Source organism: Bison bison, unplaced genomic scaffold, assembly GCF_000754665.1.
Source record: "Bison bison bison isolate TAMUID 2011002044 unplaced genomic scaffold, Bison_UMD1.0 scf7180017864079, whole genome shotgun sequence".
Classification (NCBI taxonomy): Eukaryota; Metazoa; Chordata; class Mammalia; order Artiodactyla; family Bovidae; genus Bison; species Bison bison.
The window spans coordinates 1,129,893-1,145,007 of NW_011494651.1; the positions used below are offsets into that span (position 1 = coordinate 1,129,893).

General features: G+C 37.7%; 1 protein-coding gene across 1 annotated transcript in view; it reads right to left on the reverse strand.

Moving 5' to 3' along the window:
• The window catches only part of SMC1B (structural maintenance of chromosomes 1B), an 82,314-nt gene that overhangs the window by 31,400 nt on the left and 35,799 nt on the right, over positions 1–15,115 (reverse strand). Inside the window, exons 12-14 of the mRNA XM_010837626.1 lie at positions 12,468–12,614; positions 1,535–1,672; positions 1,120–1,236 (exon numbers count right to left, since the gene is read on the reverse strand). Of these exons, the coding sequence (XP_010835928.1) occupies positions 1,120–1,236; positions 1,535–1,672; positions 12,468–12,614 (402 nt within the window). The remainder of the gene's footprint in view (positions 1–1,119; positions 1,237–1,534; positions 1,673–12,467; positions 12,615–15,115) is intronic.

Genomic DNA, 15,115 nt, shown 5'->3' on the forward strand with positions numbered 1-15,115 from the left:
AATCCCATGGATGGAGGAGCCTGGTGGGCTGCAGTCCATGGGGTCGCTAGGAGTCGGACACGACTGAGCGACTTCACTTTCACTTTTCACGCATTGGAGAAGGAAATGGCAACCCACTCCAGTGTTCTTGCCTGGAGAATCCCAGGGACAGGGGAGCCTGGTGGGCTGCTGTCTCTGAGGTCGCACAGAGTCGGACACGACTGAAGCGACTTAGCAGCAGCAGCAGCATATAAAGAAGTTTCAGACTTCAGTTGAATGTAAATTAAATATGAAAGTGATATGACTACTGTAACAGTAATCTATACTTTGTATAAGGAGATAATCCAAGTCATGTAAAATTATGTTTCTGTGTGCCAAATAATTTGACAAACCAGGGTACTCTGTACCGGTCAGACAGTATTTTCAATTTATTTTTTGTTCTAGGCACTGACAACAGAGGCTGGTTACCAGAACTGGTCTTATTTATTCATAGTAAATATGAATAAATAAGTAATTAGGGATATTTAACCTGGAAAAGGATAATTAAGGGGCAACATAAGGGTAGTTTCAAATCATGTGGTAAAAGGCAGAACTAGAGGCAATGGGTGAAAGTTACTGAGTGATGGTGTGACAAACAGTGTTTTAAAGGTTAAAGATAAGCAACAGTGGAATGAATTAAGCCAGAAAGTTCCTGCTACTTTATAAGCAGAGGCTAGATGATCATATCTTTGGTACCCCAGAGCCAAGCAGCTGTGCCTGGCATATAATAAATGTTCAAGACAAAATTACTGAGTGAATACACAACCTTAAAAGATGAGATAAGGGGAAAAGTTCTTTCCTTCTTAGGCAGTGGAAGAAAGAAAATGACTACAAATTTTACAATGGACAAGGAGAGGCTGGACAGCTGAAGAGAATAACCATGTACTAGTAGTCATCGCCCCTGAGATGAGCAATAGTGGGTCTCAAAAAATACAAGGAATACAAGGAAATTAATACCATATAAGGAAATTAATTTGGCAAACCAATAAAACTTAGCATTTATCAAACTTTGCTTTAGCACATATTGAAGAAGCCTTAAATTTGGTATCTGGTCTAGAACCAAGCCACATGCCATTTAGTAATAAATATATCACTCATAACCTTATCTATCTTTCGTTGAAATTCTTTAATTCTTTGTTGTCGTTCTTTGATTCCTTCACTCAACATGGCACATTGAGATTCAATATTTAGTAGTTCACTTTGTAGCTGAGATTGTTCCTGATTATAAAAAAGAAAAATATCTTTTTAACATGGCTATTTTAGCTTTATATAGTAAAGCCAAAAACATGATAGGTATCTTTCAGAAAAAAAAGAGACTCTGTGAGATAAGGTAAATCACGTACAACTGAATAACAACATTAAAATAAAGTCATAAAAATAAAGTAACTTAAAGGACTATAATATACCTCAATCACAAGGGAAAGTATAAAAATTACATGGTGCTTTATAAATGTAATTCCTGAAATTCTATGCCTTGGTCCCAATTTCCATCAAATTTTATGTAAATGTATATTACCCGGTAAAAAGCAGCAAGGTGCTTCTTTTTAATGATTTCTAGTTCACTTTGTGCATATTTGAGTCGTGTAGTAGTTCCTTGTATTAGAGCCTGTATTTGTTTCAAATCTGCTTCCTTGCGCACTATCTTCATTAAATCCTAAAAAGAAAGGGAGATCTAGTAACATTTTATAATAGACAACACTTTCACTTTTCACAGTACTTTCATAGATCATAAGTCACTGCTTTTTACACGTAACCATATCCACAACTCTACCTTCCCTTCTTCTGATAAAAGATGGGGCAACTAAGTGCATAAATCATCTGGAGTAACCAAGACGCCATACAGGCTCCTCAGAAAACTCTCTCATGTCGTCACAGGAAACAGGCACGAAAATGAAGAATGGGGAGTGCACGTTCTGCCCAAGGCACATAAATGGCGTAAATGAGACCACGTGGTCTTTGCTGCCTTTCTTTAGTGCATCCTTGCCTCACCCATTTCCTTCTCTCTTCACCTATCCTATTGCCCAACCAAATAAATCCCTCATATATGTTCTTCTATATTTTTACTTCAAGTCTGTATATAAAAACATGTGCATGCATACTCACCTATATGTTTTTGTCAGTCTTGTTTTGCAATTTTAGAATCACATTAGACATACTTTTCTACCTCCTGCTTTACTAATTCAGTTACTCACAAAAGTCAGCTGATAAAGCTCTAAATTAATTCTTTCAATGGTTGTATATTATTCTAGTGTGACTGTAACAAAATTATTTCACTCTTCTCTTAATGATGGGCATTCATTTTGTTTCCAGGTTTTTGCCATCACAAGCAGCACTGCAGTAACACACTTCTGTGTGTACCCTTAAATACTGCTGTTTTTATTTCTATGCAATAGATTCCCCAGTGTGAGATCAATAGGTCAAAGGTCTTCATGTTCTTATTATACTAGCTGGTACTAACTGCTCTTCCAAAGCTTTAACCATTCATATTTTTATAAATGATATATGAGTATGTGTTTCTTTATAAATCTACTAGCATATATATTTTTCCCAACTCTTATTGATATGCATGAAGTAATCCTGAGTACTATATTCTATATTGAGCATTTTTTCAGGTTTATTAGCCATATGGATTTCTTCTATGAACTGCCTAAACCCCTCCTTTGCCTATATGTTTCTATCGTGGCTTTTTCAAATCAATTTATAGAAATCTTTGATAGTATAGAACCAACAGTCTTCATTTAAAACTTAAAAAAATTTTATATATGGCTTTTATCCTCATTTAAATACTACTTTTAATTTAAGCTTTCAATCTACCCATAATTTATTTTTACATGTCATAATATGGAGCACAAAATTAACTTTCCCTAGATGTGCCAATGAAAGTGAAAGTTGCTCACTTGTTTCTGACTCTTCTCAACCCCATGGACTGTACAGTAAATGGAATTCTCCAGGCCAGAATCCTGGAGTGGGTAGCCTTTCCCGTCTCCAGGGGATCTTCCCAACCCAGGTTTCCCACATTGCAGGTGGATTCTTTACCAGCTGAGCCACAAGGGAAGTCCAATACCATTTACTAATCTCTTCTTTCCTCGCCGAACTAAAATATCATTTTGTGCTGTGCTTTGTCACTCTGTCGTATCTGACTCTTCGACCCCATGGACTGCAGCCCACCAGGCTCCTCTGTCCATGGGGATTCTCCAGGCAAGAATACTGGAGTGGGATGCCACGCCCTCCTCCAGGGGATCGTCCCAACCCAGGGATGGAACTGAGGTCTCCCACATTGTAGGTGATTCTTTACTGTCTAAGCCACCAGGTAAGCCCAAAATATCATCCCAGTTGTATGTTAAATTGTCAAATATAACCGGGCCCATTTCTGAAGTTCCTATTCTTTCTCAATTAATCTGTCCAGTAGAACTTCCAATAGAAGTTACCACACTCTCTTCTGTTACATGTTTTTTTACTGGTCTCAGGAAATTCATTTCTAAGAATTAGAGAATCACTTTATCAAATAAAAAATCCTTGCTAATATTTTACTTGAACTTGCATTCAAATTATATTAACTGGAGAACTTCTAACCCAAGAATATAGTATGTCTTTTCTTTGGTGTTGTCTTGTCCTTCAATAAGATTTAGTTTTCTAATAGTTACATGTCTTTATACTTACATTTATTTCTATTGTGAGTAGAGTATTTTCCCCATTTTAGATGCTCTTTTACAGTATAGAGAAAAACTACAGTTTTGTTTATGTAGCCCTCTCATTACCTTATTTAATCTAGTAGTTTTTAAACTACAATCTTATCAGAAAAAGGTTAGTTTTTCTCCTTCTCAAAAATGTATATAAATTATTTCATTTTGTGCCTAAATATAATTAATATAACTTCCAAGACTATGTTAAATAATAACAGTGACAGGAGATATCTGTTTACTTCCTGATTTTAACTAAAATAATTTTTATGTTTCAGCATTTAATCAATTATTTCTGTTGTTCTGGGCAAGAGATATTTATTTTTTTAAAGTAATTTCCACAAATTACTCTTTTACTTAGGACTTTAATTAGGACCAGCAGCTGACCTTTATAAAATCTAATTAGGATCACATGACTTTTCTCCTGCCTTTAATTTGTAAATGTAATGGATTATATTGACTGATGGCAACACTGAAACACCCATGTATTCTTAGAACAAATTCTATTCAACAGATGTATTTTTCTATCACTACATTGCTAAATACTCAGTGGTGATATTTAACTTAGAAATTACACATTATGCTCACAAGGGAAGTCGGTCTTTAGTTTTATTTTTGTGGTTATCTTTATAATATTTGATATTAAAGTTATACTACCTATATTAAATAAAATGAGACGTTCCCATCTTTTTCTATGATCTAGAATGGCTTACCTGAGAATTATATTAGAACTCAGCTGTAAACCCATCTGATCCTAATCTTTTCAATTGTGACAAAATATATATACAATTAATCATCTTTGTCATTTTTAAAGTGTACAGTTCAACAGTATTTAAGTACATTTACATTGTTGTGCAACCAACTTCCAGATCTCTTTTTTTTTGGAGGCTAATTACTTTACAATATTGTAGTGGTTTTTGCCATACATTGACATGAATCAGTCATGGGTATACATGTGTTCCCCATCCTGAACCCCCCTCCCACCTCCCTCCCCATCCCATCCCTCTGGGTCATCCCAGTGCACCAGCCCTGAGCACCCTGTCTCATGCATCGAACCTAGACTGGCAATCTGTTTTTCATGTATGATAATATACATGTTTCAATTCCAGACCTCTTTTTATCTTATAAAACTGAACCTATACCCATGAAACAAGCTTCCATTCTACTCTCCAGGCCCTGGCAACTGTCCTCTACTTTTCTGCCTCTATTTTGACTATTGTATCATACGATATTTGTCTTTTTGCAATTTACTTATTTCATGTGCTTCCCTGGTAGCTCAGCTGGTAAAGAATTTGCCTGCAGTGCAGGAGAACCCAGTTTGATTCCTGGGTCAGGAAGATCCACTGGAGAAGGGACAGGCTACCCACTCCAGTATCCTTGGGCTTCCCTTTTGGCTCAGCTAGTAAAGAATTCACCTGCAATGCAGGAGCCCTGGGTTCAATCCTTGGGTTGGGAGGATCCCCTGGAAAAGGGAAAGGCTACCCACTCCAGTATTCTGGCCTAGAGAATTTCATGGACTATACAGTCCACGGAGTCACAAAGAGTTGGACACGACTGAGCAACTTTCACTTTCACGTTCTATTTCATGTAGCATAACATCTTGAAAATTCACCCATTTTTGTAGCATGTGTTAGTTTCCTCCCTTTTAAAGGCTGAATAATATTCCATTATATGTATAGACCCTAATCTGCTCATCTGTTCATCTATTGAACACTTGGGCTGCTTCTACTTTTTGGCTATTATGAATAATGCTGTTATGAACATGGTACTATGTTATGAATAATACTATTATTATCTAATACTATTAACTAGTATTATCCAGACCCTGCTTTCAATTCCGTAGGGTATATATACTCAGATGGAGAATTGCTGGATCATTTGATAATTCTATTTTTTAATTTCTTGTGAGTTGCCACACTCTTTTCCATAGCTGCCTCATTATTTTGCATTACTGGAGTCTGTTTTCAATGGGAGATCATTCAACTAACAGTGGCTTAAAAAAACGTGGCTTTATTTTTCTCACACAAAAGCAGTCTACAGTGATGCAATTCCTCAACAACGGCATCTAATTTTCAGCTTTTTACTTTTTATATTGGGGTATGGTGGGTGGTGGTTTAATTGCTGAGTTATGTCAGACTCTTGCAACCTCGTGGACTGTAAGCCCACCAGGCTCCTCTGTCCATCAGATTTCCCAGGCAAGAATGCTGGAGTGAGTTGCCATTTCCTTCTCTAGGGGATCTTCCAGACCCAGAGATCAAACCTGTGGCTCCCACACTGCAGGCAGATTCTTTACCACAGGGAAGCCCATATTGGGCTTTTAACAAACAATGTTGGCTTCTTAATACAATGGTTTTTATACTCAAGCTTGCTCTCTTGGTACAAAACTGCTGCTGCACCTCCAGCCCTCTTGACTGCATTCCAGTCAGGAAGGGAAAAATGCAAAGGACAATACGAACATTCCCATTGATATTGCCAAAACTGTCACACGGCCACTACTAGCTACAAGAAAACTTCAGAAATCAAATTTAGTTTTATGATTCTATAATAGATGCAACCAAGGAAGGAAAAGGTTGTGGCTAGGTATTGGGCCAGCCAACTACACCACTCCCTACCACTGTCTAATTTTTCAAATGTTCCACTTTTTTCCTGATCAATCTTGGCAATTTATATTTTTCTGAACATCATCCATACAGATTTTCAATTTTTTAACTATGTAAATTATTTGCTTATAAGGTTCTCTTAAAATTATTCTAATTTTCTCATTCCTAATCTGTATATGATTACTTCTTACTTTTCTTCCCTTCATTAGAGTTGCAGGGTTTATCTATTTTATTAGTCTTTCAAAACAACCAGTTTTTAGATTGATTTACCCTTTTCTATTTAACTGTAGCTTTAAAATTTTTCATTATTGTTTTGCTTATTTTGTGGTTCCAATTTCTTAAAGTAATAAATTCCCTTATATTTCATTTTTCTTCTTTAATAACATATTTCCCTCTTGATATAGCTTTGCTAAGTTGCTTCAGTCGTATCTGACTCTGCGACCCCATAGACCGAATCGCACCAGGCTCTGCTGTCCCTGGGATTCTCCAGGCAAGAACACTGGAGTGGGTTGCCATTTCCTTCTCCAATGCATGAAAGTGAAAAGTGAAAGTGAAGTCGCTCAGTCATGTCTGATTCATAGCGACCCCATGGACTGCAGCCTACCAGGCTCCTCCGTCCATGATATAGCTTTACTGTATCTCACAGATTTTGTGTTCACCATTTTTGAAACATTTTGTAATTTTCCTCTTGATTACTTGTTTGATCCCGAAACTATTGACAGGTACATTTCTTAATTTCTATGTAGACAAAAAAAATTTTGGTCACTATTTCTATTTCATTAAATTATGACCAAAAGGATCTATAAAAATCTCTTAAAAACTACTGAGGTTTCCACTGTGGATAAGCATATGATCAGTTTTTAATGTTTCACAGCTAATTTAAATAATATCTCAAATTTATTAAGCATGTGTTTTATAGTTTATATTAACCTATTTAATCCTCTTAACAATTCTATGAAATAGTACTATTACTATATCCATTATTATTGATGAGAAAATTAAAGCATTAAAGCGTTTAAGTAACTTACTCAGAGCCACATTGCTAGTGTTAGAAATAGAATCTGGATTTAAGCTTACTGATTGAATTACCAATTCCTCTAAGTTATTGTTTTTGTCTACTTAGATGTGTCCAATTTTGAAAGACATACATACAGTGAAATGCTTCATTATAATTTCATTTCTGTTAACTAATCTTGTTTTAAATATTTAGGTAGTATGTGCTGCAAAGAGGTTTAAAATGTAGATCTTACTTTTTAATACATAATATCCTTCTCATGGGAGAAGGCAATGGCACCCCACTCCAGTACTCTTGCCTGGAAGATCTCATGGATGAAGGAGCCTGGTAGGCTGCAGTCCATGGGATCCCTGAGGGTCGGACACGACTGAGCGACTTCACTTTCACTTTCCTGCATTAGAGAAGGAAATGGCAACCCACTCCAGTGTTCTTGCCTGGAGAATCCCAGGGACGGGGGAGCCTGGTGGGCTACCATCTATGGGGTCGCACAGAGTTGGACACAACTGAAGTGACTTAGCAGCATCCTTCTCATGGGGTCACAAAGAGTCGGACATGACTGAGCAACTGAACTGAACTAAATATCCTTCTTTATTCAATTTACTCAATGCTTATTGAAAGCTTACTATATAGTTGAAGATTTTTAACCTTAAGGTTCACATTGTCTGATATTGTCACTCCTGTTTTGTCTGCATTTGCCAGGTGCTCATCCGTAATTTTCAACATTCAATTTTAAGACAATTTCTTACAAATGACATTTAGCTGAGTTTTGCCTTTTAAGCTATGATGATCTTGGTCTTTTATTAACATATAAATTTTATTTATGTATTTATTTTTGGCTACACTGGGGCTTCGCTGCTGTGTGCAGGCTTTCACCAGTTGCAGGGCACAGGCTTCTCACTGAGGTGGCTTCTCTTGCTGCGGAGCACAGGCTCTAGGCCACAAGGGCTTTAGCAGTTGCAGCACATGGGCTCAGTAGCGGTGGTGCACTGGCTGAGTTGCTCCACAGCAAGTGGGATCGGAATTCCTGGACCAGGGATCAAATCCGTGTCCCCTGCATTAGCAGGCAGATTCTTAGCCACTGGACCACCAGGGAAGTCTGATCTTGGTCTTTTAATGGGAAACTTAAATCTACTCATGTTTACTGTAATGACTGATTAGCAAGAATTTATTTCCCCCATCTTACTTTTTATCCTTTATTCTTTTCTTGCATTGTTTTTGCTATTTGTTCCCATGTTAATTGAGTGTACTTTTAAACACTCTAGTCCCACCCAACTTCCTCCACCCACCAAGATACAATCTTCAGAATATTCTTCATCTCCTCACAGGTAAGATCTCTGGGACATATTCATTTCTCTCTCCATCTCTATTTCCCAGGTTTTGCTGAGTTAGGTTAGCACTGTTCATTCATTACAATTAGGTCTCTTCTAACACATGTGCTGCTGAGAGCACTTTCTTTGGTATGTTTTCACGTGGAGCATGTGGATGACATCATCTTTGCATCTGCTTATCTGCAGGTTCCTGAACTGTAAGTATCTTGGGAGGTAGTGCTTTTCCCTCGATTGCCTACAGCTCTTACTCTAGTCTCAACTAGTTTTATAGTCTGATACAAGCTTGATTTTTTTAAATGTATAAGGAATCTTTCTGAAGCGGGGGTGACATATTTTAGCACTGCCTCTATAACCTAGGGCTTAGTGAATTACAACTACATCTGTGTTAATGTTTGCCTTTTCTCATTAATCCTACATGGAACTGTGCGTGTCCTTTCAATTGGTAAATTAAGGTGGATCCTCAGTTTAAGAGACATTTTCTTTTTTAAAAAATTACTTCTCTGTGCTCCTTTTCCAATTTCCGGAAATTTAATTTTTCTCATACCAAGACTCCTGAGTCTACCTAAGTTTCTATTTTTCTCTTTTCTTTTTTTTTTTTTTCACTATTTTCTTATCTTTGCAATTCTTCCCCATCACTGAGATACTATTTCACTTGTCTTCCAGGTTATTAATGTGGATCTCAACAATGACGATCCTATCCTTCAATCCATCTATTGCATTCTATAGTTTAGAAACACATACTTCTTTTCCTGGGAAAATATTCTTGTGCGTGGCATTACAGAGAGGGCCAACATCACACTGTATCTCCTTGAGTCTGTTAGTCGCTCAGTTGTGTCCGACTCTTGGCGACCCCATGGACTGTAGCCACCAGGCTCCTCTGTCCATGGGATTCTCCAGGCAAGAATATGGGAGTGGGTTACCATTCCCTTCTCCAGGGAATCTTCCCTACCCAGGGATCGAACCCAGACCTCCCACACTGCAGGCAGATTCTTTACCGTCTGAGCTACCAGGGAAGACTCCGTATCTCTTTAATGCTTCTAGTTTTTTGTTCAAGTGTTGATGGCTCCTGGAATACCTTAAATGCATTTATGCGTTTTTTTGCCTATTTGAGGTTCAGGTATGTGTGTTGAAGCACCCCTAGTGGCAGATGCCCCACAGATATTCTCTACACCCAAAGGCCAGCAACTGCAACAGAAAATTGCCAGTGCCCCACTCAGAGATGGAGGAAAAGATGTCTCTCTGGTCTCCCTGCTACTGCTGCTGCTAAGTCGCTTCAGTCGTGTGCGACTCTGTGCAACCCCAGAGACGGCAGCCCACCAGGCTCCGCTGTCCCTGGGATTCTCCAGGCAAGAACACTGGAGTGGGTTGCCATTTCCTTCTCCCACAAACTCAGGATGGGGGGGCCATAATCTACTAATATTTACCTTATGGGGGTCAAGACTAAGCATATTTACATGGGACAAATATTTAACCTTCCTCCAGGACTCCCCTGGCTTCCCTGGTAGCTCCAGATGGTAAAGTGTCTGCCTGAAATGCAGATAGAACCCGGGTTCGATCCCTGGGTTGGGAAGATCCCCTGGAGAAGGAAATGGCAATCCACTCTATTATTCTTGCCTGGAAAATGCCATGGATGGAGTAGCCTGGTAGGTTACAGTCCATGGGGTGGCAAAGAGTCGGACGCAACTGAGCTTGCTTTCCTTTCTTTCAGTATTCCCCTATGCCTGATTCTTCTCCCAGCTCTCTTCAAAGATCAAAAGAGAAGCCCTACCTCAGCTTTTCCTGGTGGCCTTTCCCAGAACCCAAGATCTCATTCACACCCAACTCCCCACTAGGGTCAGGTGAGAGACACACAGGTGGTAACCTAGTATAAACACGGACAGGAAACCACATTCATTCAAGCTGCCACCTTCCTGAAACTTCCCCTGTGCCTAGGCTTAAATTTGTAAAATCTTTAAAAGTTGAATTTTTGTATACCTTAGATCAAAGCATAGTTTGTGGTGTCATGTTTATAGAAAAAGATTAAAATTAGCCGAGTAACTTTGCCAGAACACCTCCTTGAATCAAAAATCAATCATTTGTATAAACAAAAGAAGAAAGCTAAATAGGAAAAATAAATAATCAAAAAGCATTATCCTGATTTAGTATCTCTTAAAGTTTACATTTCAAGTAAATTTGTGTGTGGGATTATAATATTCAAATAAATGATACTTTGGGTGGAAGCATTATTGAATTTCTTTTGTCATTTTCAGAAAGAAAAATGTCTTTCTGAGCATGACACTGAAATCCAGAAGTTATAAAAGATTAATAAATTTGGTTACATAAAGATTAAAAATACATGTGTGACAAAACAAAGTTAAATGTCAGTTACTGAATTGTAAAACGGAATAACTTTTCATACACACAACATAAATTTCAAAAGCATTAGGTTAAATGAAGAAAGCATAAAACAGAAGACTACTATTTTATGATTATTCCATTTATATGAAATTCTAAGTGAGAAAAAGCTACAATGATAGAAAGTAGACTGAGCTGCCAGGTCCAGAGTTTCTACGGAGTCCAGGGGAAGGGACTGACTACAAACGAGCCCAAAGGAATTGTGTGGGGGTGGGTATGGAAATGTTGTATATCAGGATTTTGGTGGTGAATACATACACTTGTCAAAACTTACCGAACCGTACACTTAAAACTGGTGACTGTTCTATATATAAATTATACTTCAATATAGCCAACAAAAAAAGCTGAATAGAAAGTATATTTACAACAAACATGCTAAGAAGTAATTTGCTTATTATACAAATAATTCTTAAAGTAGCTAATAGGACAAATAGCCTAATATGTTCACAGAAGAAAAATTAATGAGTAAATAAACAAATGATAAATATATTAGTAAATGCTCAACCTCAGTTATAAGAAATGCATATTCAAACAATTAGATTATATGTTTTTCTTTACCAGGTTGGCAAAAATTAAAATATTTGCCAGTATCTAGTGCTGCAATCTAGGGACATACACTCTCTACTACAGGTTTTCTTTCAATGGGAATTTAGCAGCATCTATCAACTTTTTAAACGCACACATCCTCAGACCCAGAAATCCCACATGTAGGAAATCGTCTTAGAGATGTAAGTAAAGTATACTAACAACAAATATTTATATAGTGCTTACACTTTTGTCAGGCATTAGCATTTTATCTTGAATAGCTGATTTAATCTTTAAAGTAACTCTAAAAGGTTCAAGGTATGAAGGGGATAGGGAACTTGCACAAGATCATACTGCTGGTAAGTGGGAGAGTCAGGAATCAAACTCAGGCAGTGTGGCCATAGGATTTATACTCTCAGGCACTGTGTTACTTTCTCTTTCCAAAGGAATTTGAATGCTGCCTCATTTGTAGTAACAAAAACCAAAGTAACACTGGTTAAAATCTATATAATAAAGTAGCAGGAAGGACTCATCAAAACACAAAGTAGCTCTCTATATGCTAAATGAAAACATTGTCCATGTTGTGATACTAAGTAAAAAGCCTGTTGCAAACACAATCAATAGCAAAAGTCTATTATAAAACAAATCAGGAAAATTAATACATAGACTTGCATATACCGAGAAAATTTCTGGAGTATATGTATCAAAGTATGTTTAAGAAATACCACTGAGATGTAAGGATGGGCAAGGGAAAGATTTTTATTTTTTACTTTACTCCATTCTGCAGAATTTGACTTCTTTAAACTTAAGGCATGGTACTTTCATTACCTAAGAAATTTGCTTAAAAACACATTAAAAACACAATTACTCTACTTAGTATTCTACAATTTTTACAACATGGATTTACCTTTAATTCTTGGATTAGTTGGGTTCTCCTGTCTCTTAAATTCTTTAACTCTTTCTCATCCCAGCATCTAGCCTTGGATTTTAAGTCACTTGACCCTCCAGAGATCACTCCAGATTTTAAAAATAATGTTCCATCAAGAGCTACTGTCTGTAAAATTAAAAATATTTTACCTTGGAGAAATGTACATGAAGAAGATAAAAACAGAATATAATACAACAACTTATACAGCTAAGAATATGTAGTTAAAAAAAACTATTTACTGAACTCTATTATAAGACAACTAGCTCATGAGGGACACCAGCCAACAAACTCAAGTACAAAACTCTGTTTTGTATTTCAGGCAAAAATGAGTAGCAATATAAAAAGTTCAAAATAAAATTATATGTTAGTTCCAAACATATTCAGTATTGAGAAGAAAAAAACCCAAGAGTATTTGTATTTAATATCTCATACTTTACATTATGTAATACTGTATTTTAAAGACTCTGACATCACATGTCAAAGACATTCTTTGAAAAGAGCCTTAGTTACTTTAGAATATCAAATATACCATGTACTCTAAAATGAATATGAAATTGGACCCCAAATTTTAACTGAGTCAAATGTATAAAACAGCTTGAAATTTATAGTCTTGCTTTATGGAACAAATGAAAGCAATTCTCAGTGTTTTTAAAATGTTTCTAATTAATTAGTCAAAGCGGAGGAGACAGCCTGTGGAGGACTAAAGCCACCTAACATAAGCTAATTTTTAAAAAAGCCAACAGGAGCCTCATTCATTCCTAGATTCAGACACTCTGTGTGCCTGCTGTGTTTGAGACATTCTGTACTGGGGACTGGAGTGACCAAAAGAGTCCAATACGGCACTCACCCTTATGAGTCAGACTAGTAAGGAAAAGACACATATAAACATATCATTACAATGGAAAGTATGAGACAAGAGAAACACAGTAATCTGGAAGCATAAAACTGGGGTGTTCCAACCCAGCCTGGAAGGTTCACAGGCTTCCAGAGGCGGTGAAGGCTTTCACTGTGTCTTATCAAAAGTATGAGTTAGAATTAGATTAATTATATTTAACAGAAAACTTAGCTCCTCTCTCTTTTGCCATTACAGAGGTAAACATTCCAGTGTGCACATGCTGGCTGCACAGTTAACCCACACTCCTCTCATGCCACTCTACCACCCTTAGAATTTTTCTTGGATTACCGCTCAGAGGAGACAGGCCTTTTATGTTCTGGAAGGCAGTGGGGGCTCCCTTCCCTCCCAACTGTTAGCCTGGCAACGAATTTTCTCATCAGGTCTGAACTCAGGAAAGACACTAGATCTCTACCAGACACCAACAGCAATGGCATGGAAACTGAACTCCGGTAGGTGGTGTCTGGTCCAGAAAGAAGTTTCCCTGACTAGGAAGCCCACTGTTACATGATCACCTTACTCCTCTGACCTATCCATAAAAGCTTCCCTCTCTTGGAACACTTTCAGCTCATGCCATTTTTGCCTAGCAAAGTACACCTATACAGAATGAAAGCTGACGAACTACATAGGCTCCACTGCTCCTCTGCCTTTCAGCTGTTCTCAATAAAGTTTACTTTTGCATCCACACTGTATGTCACTAGTGATGTGTCAAGTGTCTCTTATTTGACAACCTTCAACGTCATTCTGTAGTCCAAGATGACTCCTAGAGCTCTAGCTACTGTGTCTGTACTTCAGGAAAGAAAGGAAAGAGTGAGGCTGCTAGACAGGGCAGATCACAGAGCTCTTTGTATGTCATCACAGGAAGAATGTGGATCAAACACAGCTAAGGACTGACGGGGTGTGTGGAGGGGTTGGAGATTAGCACTGTCTGACAGCAAACGAGACAGATGGTGAGATGTGAACTTTAAACAGACCACTCTAGCAACCATATGGAAAATGGATTGACTGGTCCACCCGAAGCCAGAGGTGATGGTATGAAATCAGCCAATATCTAGGGTAAAGAAAAGGAAAAGGATTTTGAGATATATCTAGGTGGTGTAATTATAAAAGTATGGGAACTGCAGAGGTTATAAGGAGATTCATGAGTAAAAACCAGAATTTCATTTGGTTAGAAGAGTGGTACTAAGAATTGAGATCAAGATTTAGAAAGAACACGAGTTTAGTTTTATACATGATAATTTTACACTGTGGGCTAACATTTTACCTATTGATAATGTATATCTTGACTATTTCCTAAAAGAAATTCTTTTATAGATTAAAATAAAGATTATTGTACTAAATATAAATATACAATAAGACAGCTACAAATAGTTTAGTCGCTCAGTCGTGTCTGACTCTTTGCGATCCCATGAATCGCAGCACGCCAGGCTTCCCTGTCCATCACCAACTCCCGGAGTTCACTCAGACTCACGTCCATCGAGTCAGTGATGCCATCCAGCCATCTCATCCTCTGTCGTCCCCTTCTCCTCCTGCCCCCAATCCCTCCCAGCATCAGAGTCTTTTCCAATGAGTCAACTCTTCACACGACGTGGCCAAAGTACTGGAGTTTCAGCTTTAGCATCATTCCTTCCAAAGAAATCCCAGGGCTGATCTCCTTCAGAATGGACTGGTTGGATCTCCTTGCAGTCCAAGGGCTCTCAAGAGTCTTCTCCAACACCACACTTCAAAAGCATCA